Source organism: Chinchilla lanigera, unplaced genomic scaffold (genome assembly GCF_000276665.1).
Source record: "Chinchilla lanigera isolate Chin_1 unplaced genomic scaffold, ChiLan1.0 scaffold00094, whole genome shotgun sequence".
NCBI lineage: Eukaryota > Metazoa > Chordata > Mammalia > Rodentia > Chinchillidae > Chinchilla > Chinchilla lanigera.
Genome location: NW_004955495.1, coordinates 4,196,575 through 4,209,915, shown reverse-complemented (window position 1 = coordinate 4,209,915; position 13,341 = coordinate 4,196,575). Strand labels below are relative to the sequence as shown.

Here is a 13,341-nt window from a genome sequence, read left to right as displayed (position 1 = left end):
GGATGTAGCTCAGTGGCACAGCGCCTGCCTGGTGTGAGGCCTTCAGTTCAATTCCCGGTACTAAATAAATAAATGGATAGATGGCTGGGATCGTCAGGCTGAGGTTGTAGCAGGAAAGGGGCTTTGGCGCAGCACAAAGTGGGACCCTTTTCCTGGTCCCTGACGCCCGCGTTCACAACCCCACGACAGATCCTCTTACCCCGCAAAGACGCGGGAGAGGCTGGAACCGCCGTCTGCAGCGCCCCTTCGTGGCGATATCTGCGCACTGCAGCCCATCTGTTCCCCGCCGCCAACAGTAATGGAGGCGTCCCCACTCTGCGGCCTTGCGGGACAGAAGTCCTGTGCCGCGGCCAACCGCACTGGCTCCCCTCGGCCCGCAGAGGCCCCCCCCGAAGCCCTCCCGTTGTCGGCGGGCTTTGTCCCTGGCACTCTCTTCCCCACATTTCCCACTATAGTCCGTTGCTCACCGCACTCCAAGATTGAACAGCCGGGTGAGGATGAACGAAGGCGCGATCTGCCAGCCGCAGAAGGGAACAGAGAGTCAAGCGGGTGTTTGAAAGGAAAGAACAGAGCCTCGCAAGATGGCGAGCGCCTGTTAACGCAGTGCTCTGGGAGGCTGAGGCAGGAGCATCTCAAGTCCAGGCTCAGACTGGGCAACCTGGGGAATTAGTAAGACCCTGTCTCAAAAGCGTTTGTCGCCTGCCTGCCGTGTGCCAGGCGCTGGGGCTGCACAGAGGGAGCCCTGCCCCCACGAGAAAGCAGATGGGGGACGGATGAGTGAAGCGCGTTTGTCCCAAACTGCTAACTGCCACAGAAACACAGAGCGGCCCTGGGGACCCAGTGGGTGTGCTTTCAAGTGACTCTTCAGTCGGGTGCCCAGGGAACCCGCATTACAGGAAGGACGGAGCGTGGAGGCTTCTGGGAAAAGCACACCAGGTGGAGGCTGCAGCCTGTGCAGAGGCCCTGGGGCGGGCGGAGGTGTCCGGAGGAGGGACCAGGCCTGGCCGGTGCGGGAGTGACCACTGACAAGGCAGGGTCACCCGTGCCCTTGAGCCAGCCATTCCTGCAGGCAGCACACACGTCTCTGGGACGCGGTGGATTCCACTCTGGAGCAAAAACCTCAGGAAGGAAATCCCGAAGAACCTGTATTTGCATGGGCAGAGCCGGGCGGCACGGGCAGCTGCTCGAACTTCCTCCTCTCCCGACTGGGCTTTCGCTTCCCTGCCAAGGCCCGACCGCAGGTCACGCTGACCTCCGCGCCGGTGGGGGCGACCTGGGCCGCAGCCAGCAGGGTGCCGGGCTGGCTGCCAAGCGCTGAGCGCCACCCCGGCCCTTTCACGTTTTTATTCTGAGACGGGTCTCGCTAAGTTTCCTGGGCTGGGCTGGGCTGGAACTTTCGATCCTCCTCCCTCAGCCCCCCTAAGCAGCGGGGGCGGGGGGGACTCTGTCACCGCGCACGCTGTGTGACTTTACACAAAACCCCACCCTCTCTGGGTCTGGAGGGTGGGAGAAGGTGGGCAAAATCCCTGAGAAAGTCCAAAGGGCTCGTCCGGGTCGGGCTGCGCCAGCTACCCCGGCCGCGGGCCCGGCGGCCTCCTGAGAGACACAGGCTGTGCCTCGCGTCCTGCGGTTTGTAAAGAAGGAGAAACTTCAGTTTCCTTCCTATTTTTCTCTAAGGCTGCTTGGCTCCAAGGGACGCCCCCTGGAGCCCCCCGCCCACCCCTGACTCGGGGCACGGGGGGCTGCTGGGTGAGCATGTGGCCGCCAGGGGGCGCCCGGCAGCAGGGCCGAGATCACCGAGCCTCCCTTTGTTTCTGTTTACGGATTTTGGTTTGGTTTGGTTTGGTTTGGTTTTTGAAGACAAGGTCTGGCTATGTCGCCCAGGCTGGCCTTGAGCTTTCAGCGATCCTCCTGCCTTAGTGCTAGGATTGCAGGCCAGCATCACCACTCTAAACCTCGAGTCCCAACTTAGTTCTTCCTCCCAGAACCGTCCTCTCCTCCCCTCGCACTGATCAAGGGTCCCTTCGGCCCGTGACCCCATCACAGCCCTGATCACCCCTATACCTGCTGAGCGTGGCCCTCTCCTGCACACAGGAGGGGCTCAATAAATCTCAGCGGGGAAAATGAATGAACACCTCGCTGGTGGATGCCTGATGAATGAGGCAGGGACATGTTCCCAGTGGCGGGAATGGGCCTGCACACAGCAGGCGCTCAATAATGGTTGCTCCGAATGGAACTGGAGCCGCCATGGAGCCCAGCCCATCTATTTTATTTATTTATTTATTTATTTATTTATTTATTTATTTATTTATTTATTTATTTATTTGTCTTTTTGAGACAGGGTCTCACAATGCAGTTCAGGCTGGCCTTGAGCTCACTTTGTAGCCCCGGCTGGTCTCGAACTCGCAAGCATCCTCCTGCCTCAGCCTCCCCAGTGATGGGATTACAGGCATGCGCCACCACGCCCGGCTTGATATGCTGATTCTGATTGGTCTTTCCCACCAGGAAGCAGGGGTCAGTGTTGCCAGGTTTCCCGAGGGTAAGCAACATTGCACGAGGTCTCCCATCTGCCCAAAGAGGCTTTACCCAACAGGCCACGCGATCAAGGCTGTCGTGGGCGGAGCGGGTCAGGATAGACCTGTCACCTTTTCAGTACAAGCAGAAGCCATGGCTGCCTGCCAGGTCCCCTCTAAACAACAGTTTGACCTGAAGGGATTGTATATTATACTGGATGAGCCAGGAAAGGGAAATATTAATTGGTGAAAAAGAGAATGCAAGGAAACATTGGACAGTCTGGACAATCTGCCTCTTCCCGGAGTGTGCCTGAGACCTGACACTTGAAGCAGGGTTCCAGTTCCCTGCTTGGCATCATAGCTTAACCTGCAGTTCTTTCTTTCTTTCTTTCTTTCTTTCTTTCTTTCTTTCTTTCTTTCTTTCTTTCTTTTTTGTTGTTGTTGTTGTTGTTGTTTTTCCGGTACCGGGAATCGAACTCACGACCTTGTGCTTTCCAGGCAGGCACTGTGCCACCGAGCTAAATCCCCAGCCCCTAGCCTGCAGTTCTTCAAAGTGCCCAGAGCCCTGTTTCCTGTCACCTGAGGCGGTGAACCACTCTAAGGAAGTCTACAGGAAAGTGAACGTTCAGTTAAAGTTTTTTAAAAGCTGTAAAAACAACAAAAATAATAATGGTTGGTCCCTAGAGCGAGCACTTACTGAGCACCGACCACAGCCCTGGCTCCTATGGGGCTCTGAGATACTCAGTGAGCCGGAGATATCTGTCCCTGACCTCGGGGCGTGCAGTGTGTGCTGAGAAATGACCCCACCCCTGGGAGGCTAAATCAGGAAGATCTTGAGTCTGCCCTCAGCCCTCCATGGCTCCCACCGCCCAGGACCAAAGCCCAAATCCTCACTGCAGCCCACAGGGCCCTGCAGGACCGACCGACCACCCCCTCCCCGCCTCCCCTGTCCCTCTCCCCGCCTTGCTCCCTCTGCTCCAGCCAGGCAGACGTCTCACTCTGTGCTGCCCCAGGGCCTTTGCATGGCCATCTCTCTCACCCCCAGCCCGTTTCATAACCGGCTTGTCCTCTTCCACCAGGTTTTGGCTCCAATTTCACCCCCGGACACCACACTGAGGTTGCCCCGCCCGTCACCTGTCCCTTGCCTGTTCCTTCAGACACCCTTGCAAACTTCTGAGCTCCTCTTGCACCCTCCTTTTGGTGACTTCTTTCCTGCCCTTTCCCCTCCAGCGTGATGCAGAGGGTGAATCAAACCAGTTTTCATTCCCACCCAATGCCTGGGCACATAGTAGCTGCTCAGTAAATGCTCGTTACGCCACCACACTCTGGAATCAGATCTTAGAGGTTCTGTTCACCAGGTTTCACTTCAGGGCCACTATGAGAGCCAGGACTGTGACTCAGTCTCAGTCAGGGACAAAAACAGGAAGAATGGCATTGTGCAGCTGCTGTCAGGTGACTCATGCCAGGCCCGCCTTTGGGACATTGGGCAATGGGGCAAAGGGCATTTGATCTCAGAGCTCTAGTCAAAGTTTGATTGCACCTGCCAGGAGCCTCTTCCTTTCCATCTTGGAAATGTTTCCATCTTGAGCACCCATCTAGTCTGGGAGACAGTGGGGGTTGGAATTTACTTCTTGGGGCCTCTGTTTTACCCATCTGAAAAATGGGTACAGATTTACAGTGCTTCCCTTGGGGGACCATTTGGTGCATGGAAATGTGTTATGTGTTGAAGCCTCAAAACCAGATTCCTGCTAGGCATAGTGATGGATGCCTGTAATCCCAGCATTTGGGAGGCTGAGGAAGAAGGATCACCAGGAGTTCAAGGCCACCCTGGGCTACATAGTTCAAGGCCAACCTGAACTACATAGTGAGAGCCTACCTCAAAAAACAAAAAAACAAAACCAAAACCAAAACAAGAAAAGGACTCTCTGAAAAAAAAAAAAAAATTAAAGAGCTGGCCACGGTGGCGCATGCCTGTAACCCCAGCACTCGGGAGGCTGAGGCAGGAGGATCGTTGTGAGTTCGAGGACCGCCTGGGCTAAAAGTGAGCTCAAGCCCAGCCTGAACTGCATAGCGAGACCCTGTCGCAAAAAGACCCAAAAAAAAAAAAAAAAAGGACTTCCTGTAAGACATTTGGCCTTCCAAAAGACTACATCTCCCAGCATGCCTTGCAATAGGAGCCGGCGTCATATGATTTTATTCTGACCAATGCGATAAGATCAGGACAGGCAACTTCCGGCTTCTACCCTTAAAAGGCAACTGCTTGCCGGTTTCTTCTGGTTCCCGTTTTAGGGAGTGGGGGGTTACGTGTTTCTTAGCGCGAAGCAGAACAGAGGACTCTGGCTCTGAAGAATCATTCAATAAATATTTATTTATAATTAAAAATTCCGGGGCCGAGGATGTAGCTCAGCGGCACAGCGCCTGCTTGGCGAGCGCAAGGTCCTGGGTTCGATTTCCGGTATCAAAAAAAAAAAAACCTCCCTCCAGTACCCACCGCCACTAAGACCTCTACCCAGAACTAGGCTGAGTCTGTAAACACCGTGTCCAGGTCTGTCCGCTCCCCTGGCGCTCCGCTGCCCCCGAAGTGCTGGAGCCCGGGGTGGTCACAATGAGCTGCGTCCCGGCCCTTTTGTTTATTTTTTATTTTTGACACAGGGTCTCGCTAAGTTGCCCACTCCGGGTTCAAACTTTCGACCCTCCTGCCTCAGCTACCAGACTGCGGAGATGACGGGTGTGCAGCACCAGGCCTGGCTCCTCCAGGCTTTACACCCTGAGACACAATGGCCCTGCAGCACCAGGTCTTAAAAGTGGCAAATGTGCCCATCTGCCACTGCCCACCGGGAATGTCCTGCCCAAAGCCTTTGCCAGGACGGCGGTGTGGTCCCCAGGGCGTCAGGCCTGGTCACTCCGCCTTTCCGGGTCCTGCGCCTGGTCCTCAGGGGCCGGGACTGCTCTCTGGTTCCACATGCGGTTGCTCCCTCCCACCTGCACCATCTGGGCGTGGTGGATAATGAGGGGGGCCTGAGGGGAGGCGGGGGAGGCAGGCGGGAAGGCGGAGGGCTGCTGGAAGGTGGGCTGGGGACAGGCGGGGGGCTGGGGGAAGGATGGAGGCTGCGGGAAGGCCGGCGAGGGGCTCCCAGTGTGCCCTGGAGGCGGTGCTGGTGGCTCAGGACTTTCTGGCCAGCCTGGGAAGGGTGGCGGGGCTCCCCAAGGCCCCTGGACACTGAAGGGCCCCTGAGGCGGATAAGGCACCTGCGTCCCAAGTGACAAGCGGCTCCCGAAGTCCACCTGGAGCTTGTCCACCTGCGCCTGCCAGCCCAGGTAGCTGCGCAGGTAGGCGGCGTGTGCGGCGTGCAGGGCCTCGGCCTGCCGTCTCTCGCTGTCCAGGCGCTGGCTGCCCCGCAGCCGGGCCCTCGCCTCCTGCTCCCTCTGCCAGTGTGCCCTGCGCTCCCACAGCCTCTGGGGCTTGAAAGTGTTGCCCGCCTTCCTGGCGAAGATCTTGGAGTGCTCGTCCAGCCACACGAGGCCCGAGAGCAGGCGCGAGGTGTCGGAGCCCCGGAGCCCCGGGGTGCTCTCCAGCGGCAGGAAGGGGATGACGCTGTCATAGCGGCCGTGGTGCGTGAAGCTGCTCGTCAGGGCCTGGTTGACCTGGTGCAGGCCCAGGGCGCTGTTGAAGTTGGGGGTCATGAGCAAGATGATGAAGCCTGAGTGGTCGATGGCGTCCTGCAGGCAGCGGAGCTCACCGCGCCCGGGCACCTGGAAGTCCTCGCAGAACGTGGCCCCGTCGGGGACCCCCAGGGCCTCCAGCTTCTCCCGGACACGCAAGGCCACATCTTCGTCCGCCATGGCGTGGAGGACCACGAAGTTATAAAACTTCTGCTCCGAGGCCTCCGACTCCAAGGAAGGAGGGCAGGGCGGGCAGGAGGGGGCTGGCAGCACCGAGGAGCTGGAGGATGGGGAAGGAGCAGGAGGAAGAGGCAGGGAGGTCTCCGGGGCCAAGGATGCTGGCGGGCCAGGGTTAGTCTCCTGTGGTGTGGTGTCTTCCACAGAAATTGGGGGCGTTGTCTGGTCCTTGACAGGGCAAAGACTTTCTGTGGGTTCCGGATGGGGCAAGGAGAGAGATTTGGGGGCTGTGGACTCATCTGAGCACTCCACCGGATAACGGGTGCCAGTCTCCGGAGCGGCGGGGGAGCCTTCGCGGAGGCCCCAAGAGGGCGGGTTGGCGCCCACCTCGGGGACCCGGGAGGTGAGAGCTGCCGGGGACACCGTGATCTCGGCCACAGAGGGCCAGCTCATCTCCTCGGGCTCCTGGCCGCCTGTGGGAACAGGCTCGGGCCCCAGGGGCTGCTCGCAGAGCTTGCTGGGCCCATGGGGGCTGCGGGGCTGGCTGAAGAAGGCCATGGTGGGCGACTGGCTGATCTCCAGGTCGCTGGCCAGTGAGGCCGGGCTGCCGGTGGAGCGCAGGGAGCACCCGTGGCTCCAGGCCTCGATGGGGCAGGCGAGGCTCCAGGACCCCGACAGCGACGCTGACGACGGAGGCAGGGGACCCTCACTGGAGCAGAGCGGCTGGAAGCGCCCCGAGGCCCGGAGGGCGTCCCACCCGAGGCGGGCCCCGGCCTCACGCCGCAGCTCACCCAGCCTCGGGTCCCCGCAGGAGCTGAGGGCCTGGTGGGCCGCCTGGTAGGCTGCGTCCCTCAGGGTGGCCGGGCACAGGTTCTCCTCAGCCAGCAGGTGGTACAGGCGGGCAATGCCCCAGGACACATCCGTGGGGTCCTCGGGGGCCTCGGCACTGTCCATGCCGGCCCACTGGCGGGCCACAAGCCGGGCCACAGCGTCAGCCTTGGAGGCGTCCAGCGAGACCCGGGCCTCAGCGTCCCGGCCCAGCTGCAACAGCACCATGGCGTGGAGGAGGCTGGCGCCACGGTGGCCCTTGTGCACCGTCTGCAGCTTGTGTCGCAGGATGACCAGCTTTTCCCGCCCAGCAGCAGCTAGGAGGTCAAAGGCACCAGGCAGTGACGGGCCCGGACAGGCCATGGGCGTGGGAGGGCACAGCTGTGGGCAGCAGAGGCTAGGGCTGGCCGAGACATGTTCCAGATGGCCGCCTCCTGCACGCCCAGACCCTACGTATCACAGTGTGGAGGTCCGCAGGGCTGACCCAGAGAGACCTGTGGAGACAGGGAGAGCACTGGCTTACCACCAGGGCAGCACTTTGGAGGCTGAGACAGGAGGATCGTCGGGTGTTCGAGGCCAGCATGGGCTACGTAGTGAGTTCAAGGTCAGTCTGAACTACACAGCAAGACCCTGTCTCAAAATAAAAAATAAAAAGGGCTGAGATGTAGCACACTGTGAAGGCCCTGGGTAAAATCCCTGTCCTAAAAAAAAGATTGCTGTCCGCCAAGAAGTCCTGGGGAAATTTATCACACAGCCATCGCTAACCCACACAACAAACATGATCAGTAGGGCGAGTGACCCCTCACCGCGAGCTGCATCTGTGCCTCACCGGGCTGCCTGGCCCCATGGAAAGGGCTTTGGCTTCTCTGTACTTCTCCGGAAAGGCCAAGCTAGGTCCGGCCTTTGCCACACCTTCCAGCTGGTGTGTTCTGTCCCCGGCTTCCCTGGTGACCCTAATCTCTACATTCAAGGTTCGGGTGCAATGACACTGTCTCAGAGGGGAGTCCAAAAGCACTCCAGGTCCTGCCTACCTCTCCCCTGTCACCGCTCTGTCAGCTGTCACCACCACAGACTTCCGTGTGTCTGTGAGGTGCTTGGGATGGACCCCAGGACTCTGGCACATGCCAGGCAGGTGCCCACCACTGACCACATCCCAGACGTGAACTTTTCCCGCATGTGAAATCTTTCACGCTTCCTGCCTGACTCCCAGCACCCTGTGGGTACCTGACTGCGGAGGCCGTGTCCCTCTCACACGGCCGGGAGGCCAGACACAGTGCAGGTAGCTAGCGCAGAGCGGCAGGCGGGTGAGTGGACGAGTGGAGGGACAGACGGCTGCACCCTGAGTGACTGGGTGGTGGACGAGTCAGTGAGCACAGGCGCGTGGCCCTCTGTGCTGTACCTGAGAGGACCGGGGCCCGGACAAAAGGCTTTTCCCAAGGATGCCCACATCCCCACGGGCAGGACCCGGCCCCTGCGGCCCGGTCACCAGGGCCCTGTTCAGCCCATTCCAGGCACCAACTTCTCTCGTCCGCCTCTCAGCCTGGCTGGGCTCAGCCCTGCTGCTTGTCCCTGTCCAGGTGTCCACCATGGGGACAACAGCCTAACCGCTCCCCCCAGCACCCTCACCCAAGCACACTGGCCACATCTGCCCCCACCCCCCGGAGTGACCAGCGCCAGGGGGTTCCCCTGAGTCAAAGCAAAAGACACTCCCCTCCTGAGGAGAACGAAGAGCTCCTTGTCTAATCACAATTTTTTCCCCACTATTGGGGATGGAACCAGGGCCTTCACACTGAGCTCCATCCCAGTCTTTCTTTCTTTCTTTTTTTCTTTTTTTTTTTTTTGTCTTTTTTAAGATAGGGTCTCACTATGCAGTTCAGGCTGGCCTTGACCTCACTCTTGTAGCCCAGGCTAGGCTTGAACTCGCAAGATCCTCCTGCCTCAGCCTCCAGAGTGCTGGGATTACAGACGTGTGCCACCACGCCCGGCACTTCACATATTATTAAAAGATCTTATAACTTAAAAAAAGGAAAAGTTCAGCTGAGTGTGGTGGTGTGCCCCTGTCATGCCAGCATTCTGGGAGGCTGAGGCAGGAAGATCCCAAGTTCAAGCTCAGCCTGGGCAATTTAGCAAGACCTTGTCTCAAGATAAAAAATAATAAGGGCGGAGGATGTGGCTCCACGCAATGCCCAATACTGGGAAAAACGTTCAGATTCCTTCACTCCACTGCCGGCAGCATGGTACAGCGAGGCCGTGTGGACCTCCTCTCCTGCCAGCAGGGAAAAAGGTTTGTGTAACAGTGCCACATTCCTGACTTCCCCGGAAAAGAAAGTGAGCCCCATTCAGGGACAGGAGTGAGGCGGAGAGCCCGAGGGCGGAGGCGCCTGTCCATCACCGGGGGGAAGCGAGTAACAGGCAGAAGCACTCAGCGTTCAAGGCTCCTGGCCCTGCCCGCGGACACCTGGACAGCCGCGGGCTCAAGAAGTACCTCAGTCCCCTTGCGCAGCACGGGATGGAACCAGGGCCTCTGCGCTGAGCTCTGTCCCCAGCCCTCCTTATTCCGAGACAGGTCCCACTAAATGGCCCAGGCTGGGCTTGAGCTTTCGCTCCTCAGGCCTCAGTCTCTCGGGTGCTGAAATCCCGGGCACGCGCCTTTTTTGCCTTCTTTTGTACCCGGGGCTGAGAGGCGGTGTTCCCTTCCCTCCGTGGCCACGCAGTCTGCCGCTGTGCCTCCCGGGCTGTTCTGCGCTGCCACTGGCCTTAGGCCGAGGCAGGCAAAGCCTCCGCCCTCACGCAGCTCGCAGTCCAGTCCTGGGAGAGCAAGAGGAAACGAGAGAGTAACGGCGGATCCTCTCGGGGGTGAGAGCGCACGAAGGAAATGAGCCAGGTCACGTGTTCACACTGGGCTCCAGGACGCAGCCGAGGAGGCTACAGCCCAGCGGCCAGCAAAGCGGGCAGAGGGTGAGGCAGGCGGAGATGGAGACGCGAGGGCGACGAGTTCAGGCGGAGGCGCGGCTGTGCAGGGCAGCGAGGAGCCCGCGCGCCTGGAGCCGAGGTTGGAGCGCGGAGCGCGCGCAGCGCAGGCGGAGGGGGCGCGCGGCCCGGCGGGGCCCTGCGGGACGCGGGAGGACGGGGCTGCGGGGCTGCGGGAGCCGCGGAGGGCTGAGGGCAGAGGCGGGAGGGCCGGGCTCGGTGCTCGCGGCGCCCCCTGGTGGCTGCTGTACGGGGACAGCGCGAGATCAGGAGCAGGGACCAGGGGGAGGGCACTGAGCTTCCTCAGGTAGGCGATGACCGAGGGTCCCTAGGAAGGGTGAGGAGCTGACGGGATAATGTGGAGAGGAAGCCCGGGACCCTCCAGTGGGAGGCGCTGGGCTGGGTCCAGGAGGGAGACACCTCCTCCTCACTCTGCTATTTAAACATACAAGTACCGCCCACCCCAGGACCTTTGCACTTGTCGTGCCCTGGCCTGGCGCAAGTTTTCCCAGAAATCCTTCGCTACCTTGAGCCTCCACTCACCCACCACCTCTGGAGCTGGGTTGATCGCACACACACCCAGCATCCCCGCCCTGCTCTCCTCCCGCCCCTCCCGTCTGGCAGGCAGAATGCCTGGTCTAGGTCCTTGGACAGCCATCCCTGCTGCTGTGGTGAGCGCCTCTCATGGAACCTCTGGGGATAGGGTAGGGAATGGGCACTGCCAAGTCCATGGTTTGTATCTAGAGCTCCAGGCACACAGTGGGTGCCTAATACATGCTGACTGGGTAAATCCAACATGCAGGGCAGTGCCCAACACACAGTAGGTATTTAATAAATACTACATATTAACTGAAGCAATTCACGCAGTAGAACAGTACCTAGTTTCACAGTAAGCACTCAATAACTTCCTGCCTCTAAATCCTCCCTCCTTAACAAAACGGCAATTTTCATCTGCCCCCACCAGCACCAGCACCAGCACATAGTAGGGGTGCAGTCCGCCCTCTCTGGGTAATAAACATATTCCAAGGAGACACAGAGAGCACAAAGTAGCTAGTTGACTGTGACGCTTCAAATCAGTGCGTGAAACGAACTAGGCATGGTGGCGCACATCAGTAATCAAAGCACTGGGGAGGCTGAGGCAGGAGGATCACAGCCAGTTCGAGGCCAGCCCGGTCAACATACTGAGTTCAAAGGCCAGCCTCAAAATAAATCAGAGGGCTGAGGATTTAGCTCAGCAGCACAGTGCCTGCCTGGCAAGTGCAAGGTCCTGAGTTCCATTCCCTGTACCAAAAAAAAAAAAAAAAAAAAAAAAGGGCCAGGATGTAACTCAGTGGTATAAGTGCTTGCATGGCAAGCTCAAGGTCCTAAGTTCAATTCCTGGTACCACAAAAAAAAGAAAAAAAAATCGAATGTTAAGAGACAAAAGGAAGCCTGGTGTGGTGGCACACGCCTGTAATCCCAGCACTTGGGAGGCTGAGGCAGGAGAATCGCCATGAGTTCGAGACCAGACTGGGTTACAAAGTAAGTTCAAGGCCAGCTTGAAGTACATAACAAGACCTTGTCTCAAAAAACAAAAAATAAACAGAAGGGGCATTTTTCAGTATAAAATGACCTATTACATACCAGGCAAATGGTAACCCTATGGCTTATGCCGTATTTTATTTTGTATGATTTCTCTTCTTGTACTGGGGGTTGAACTCGGTGTCTTCACACTGAGCTCCATCCCCAACACTTGTTATATTTTATTTTGAGTGAGGGTCTCACTAATTGATAAATTGCCCAGACTGGGCTTAAACTTGTAATCATCCTGCCTCAGCCTCCCAGAGTGCTGCTACACAAACTGAGATTGCCGCTGCTCCGACTATTTTTCTTGCACTCTGACAGGTGGGAGAGGAGGCTCAGTCAGGCGAGTTTAAACTGGAAAGCCTGGCTCCAGGGCTCCCGTGCAGTTTCACTGAGCACCTACTATGCGGAAGCTCCTGGCAGGTGCAGACAGCCCCTTCCCACATCTGGCCTCATCACCTGCCCCTACCGTGTGCCCAGGTCGGAGCATGTCTGGGGTCACAGCAGGCGCCCCGTCGTGCTGTTCTGCGCTGAACCTGAATGAATGAGCTGTCGCCACCTCTTCCGGACGCTGCGGCCCCACCCTCACCCCAAGGCGGCCCGAGACTGGGGTCCCCTGCCCACCCGGCGGCGCCCCCGCCCCTACCTCGGCCTCAAGGAGGAAAGAAGGGGGCTCTGGGCGAAAGGGGACAGGGCCGGCCGGACCACCGGGACCCCGGGAAAGCTGGGGTCCTCAGGGTGGGCGGGGCCTGGGAAGGGGGGCGCCGAGGCCCAGCACCGGTTCTCAGGAGGACGGGGTGCAGGGCAAATCGCGAGGCTGGAGAGGGACCCGGAGTGTCGCGGACCCAGGTGCCGGAGGGGCGGGGCGGGAGAAAGTCGGGGCACTGGGATCGGGCGCTGCAGGGTCCCGGGCGCTGGGGGTCGGCGTGGGGACGGGGAGCCTGTGGGGAGCACCCGTCCGCCCGGGCCCCGGGTCCCCACCCCGCGCGGTGCCCCCCGCGGTCCGCAGTCACCTACCCGCCAGGGCTGCGTCCTCCGCTCGCCTGCGCGGCCTCGGGGCCCGGGTGGCCCGGAGAAGGAGGAGGAGGCGCCGCCCCTTCCGTGTCAGGGAGAGGAGGCGGGGAGGTCACCGCGGAGACCCGAGGCGGGGAAGTCCCCACGGGGCCCCGAGAACCACGCTGGGCGAGTCTGAGCGCTTTCTGTGGCGGGGACCCAAGGGGCAGTGGAGGGGCGGCCCAGCCGTCGGACTCAGATTCGGCGCAGTCGGGAGCTTTGGGGACCCCGAATGGTGAATTACACGCCCAGAAGAAACTCTGGGGAGACCAGGGGCCAGGGCAGGCAGACCCTTAGACCCCCAGGGCCCGCATGCCTTCGGGGCCTACTGGGATTTATTTTTTTCCAGTACTGAGTTTGAACCGAGGGCTGGGCACTGAGCTCCATTCCTAGCCCATTTTATTTTATTTCCAGACAAGGAAATAAATATGTTGCCCAGGCTGGACTCAAACTTGGGATCCTAGTACTTCAGCCTCCCAAAGAGCGCTGATGAGGAGTGTGCACCACCAGACCAGCTACATTTCCAAGTCTTTCTTTTTTGTGTGTTTTTTGTCTTTTGTTTGGTTGGTTTTTT

The 13,341-nt window shown here is 59.3% G+C and overlaps 1 protein-coding gene across 2 annotated transcripts; it reads right to left on the bottom strand.

The window, feature by feature from the left end:
• Positions 1 to 4,916: 4,916 nt before the first annotated feature.
• Positions 4,917 to 12,833, bottom strand: Ticam1 (toll-like receptor adaptor molecule 1). 2 transcript variants are annotated; one of them, XM_005405782.2, is made up of 3 exons: positions 12,732 to 12,820; positions 9,852 to 9,989; positions 4,917 to 7,675 (listed from the first exon to the last, which is right to left on the bottom strand). In XM_005405782.2, the coding sequence occupies exon 3, from the start codon at positions 7,542 to 7,544 to the stop codon at positions 5,403 to 5,405; it is 2,142 nt and encodes a 713-aa protein (XP_005405839.1). In that variant the 5' UTR covers positions 7,545 to 7,675; positions 9,852 to 9,989; positions 12,732 to 12,820; the 3' UTR covers positions 4,917 to 5,402. The 2 variants fall into 2 exon arrangements, with proteins under 2 accessions (XP_005405839.1, XP_005405837.1); XM_005405780.2 differs by lacking the exon at positions 9,852 to 9,989 and having other exon boundaries at positions 12,732 to 12,833.
• Between the last annotated feature and the right edge of the window lie 508 nt (positions 12,834 to 13,341).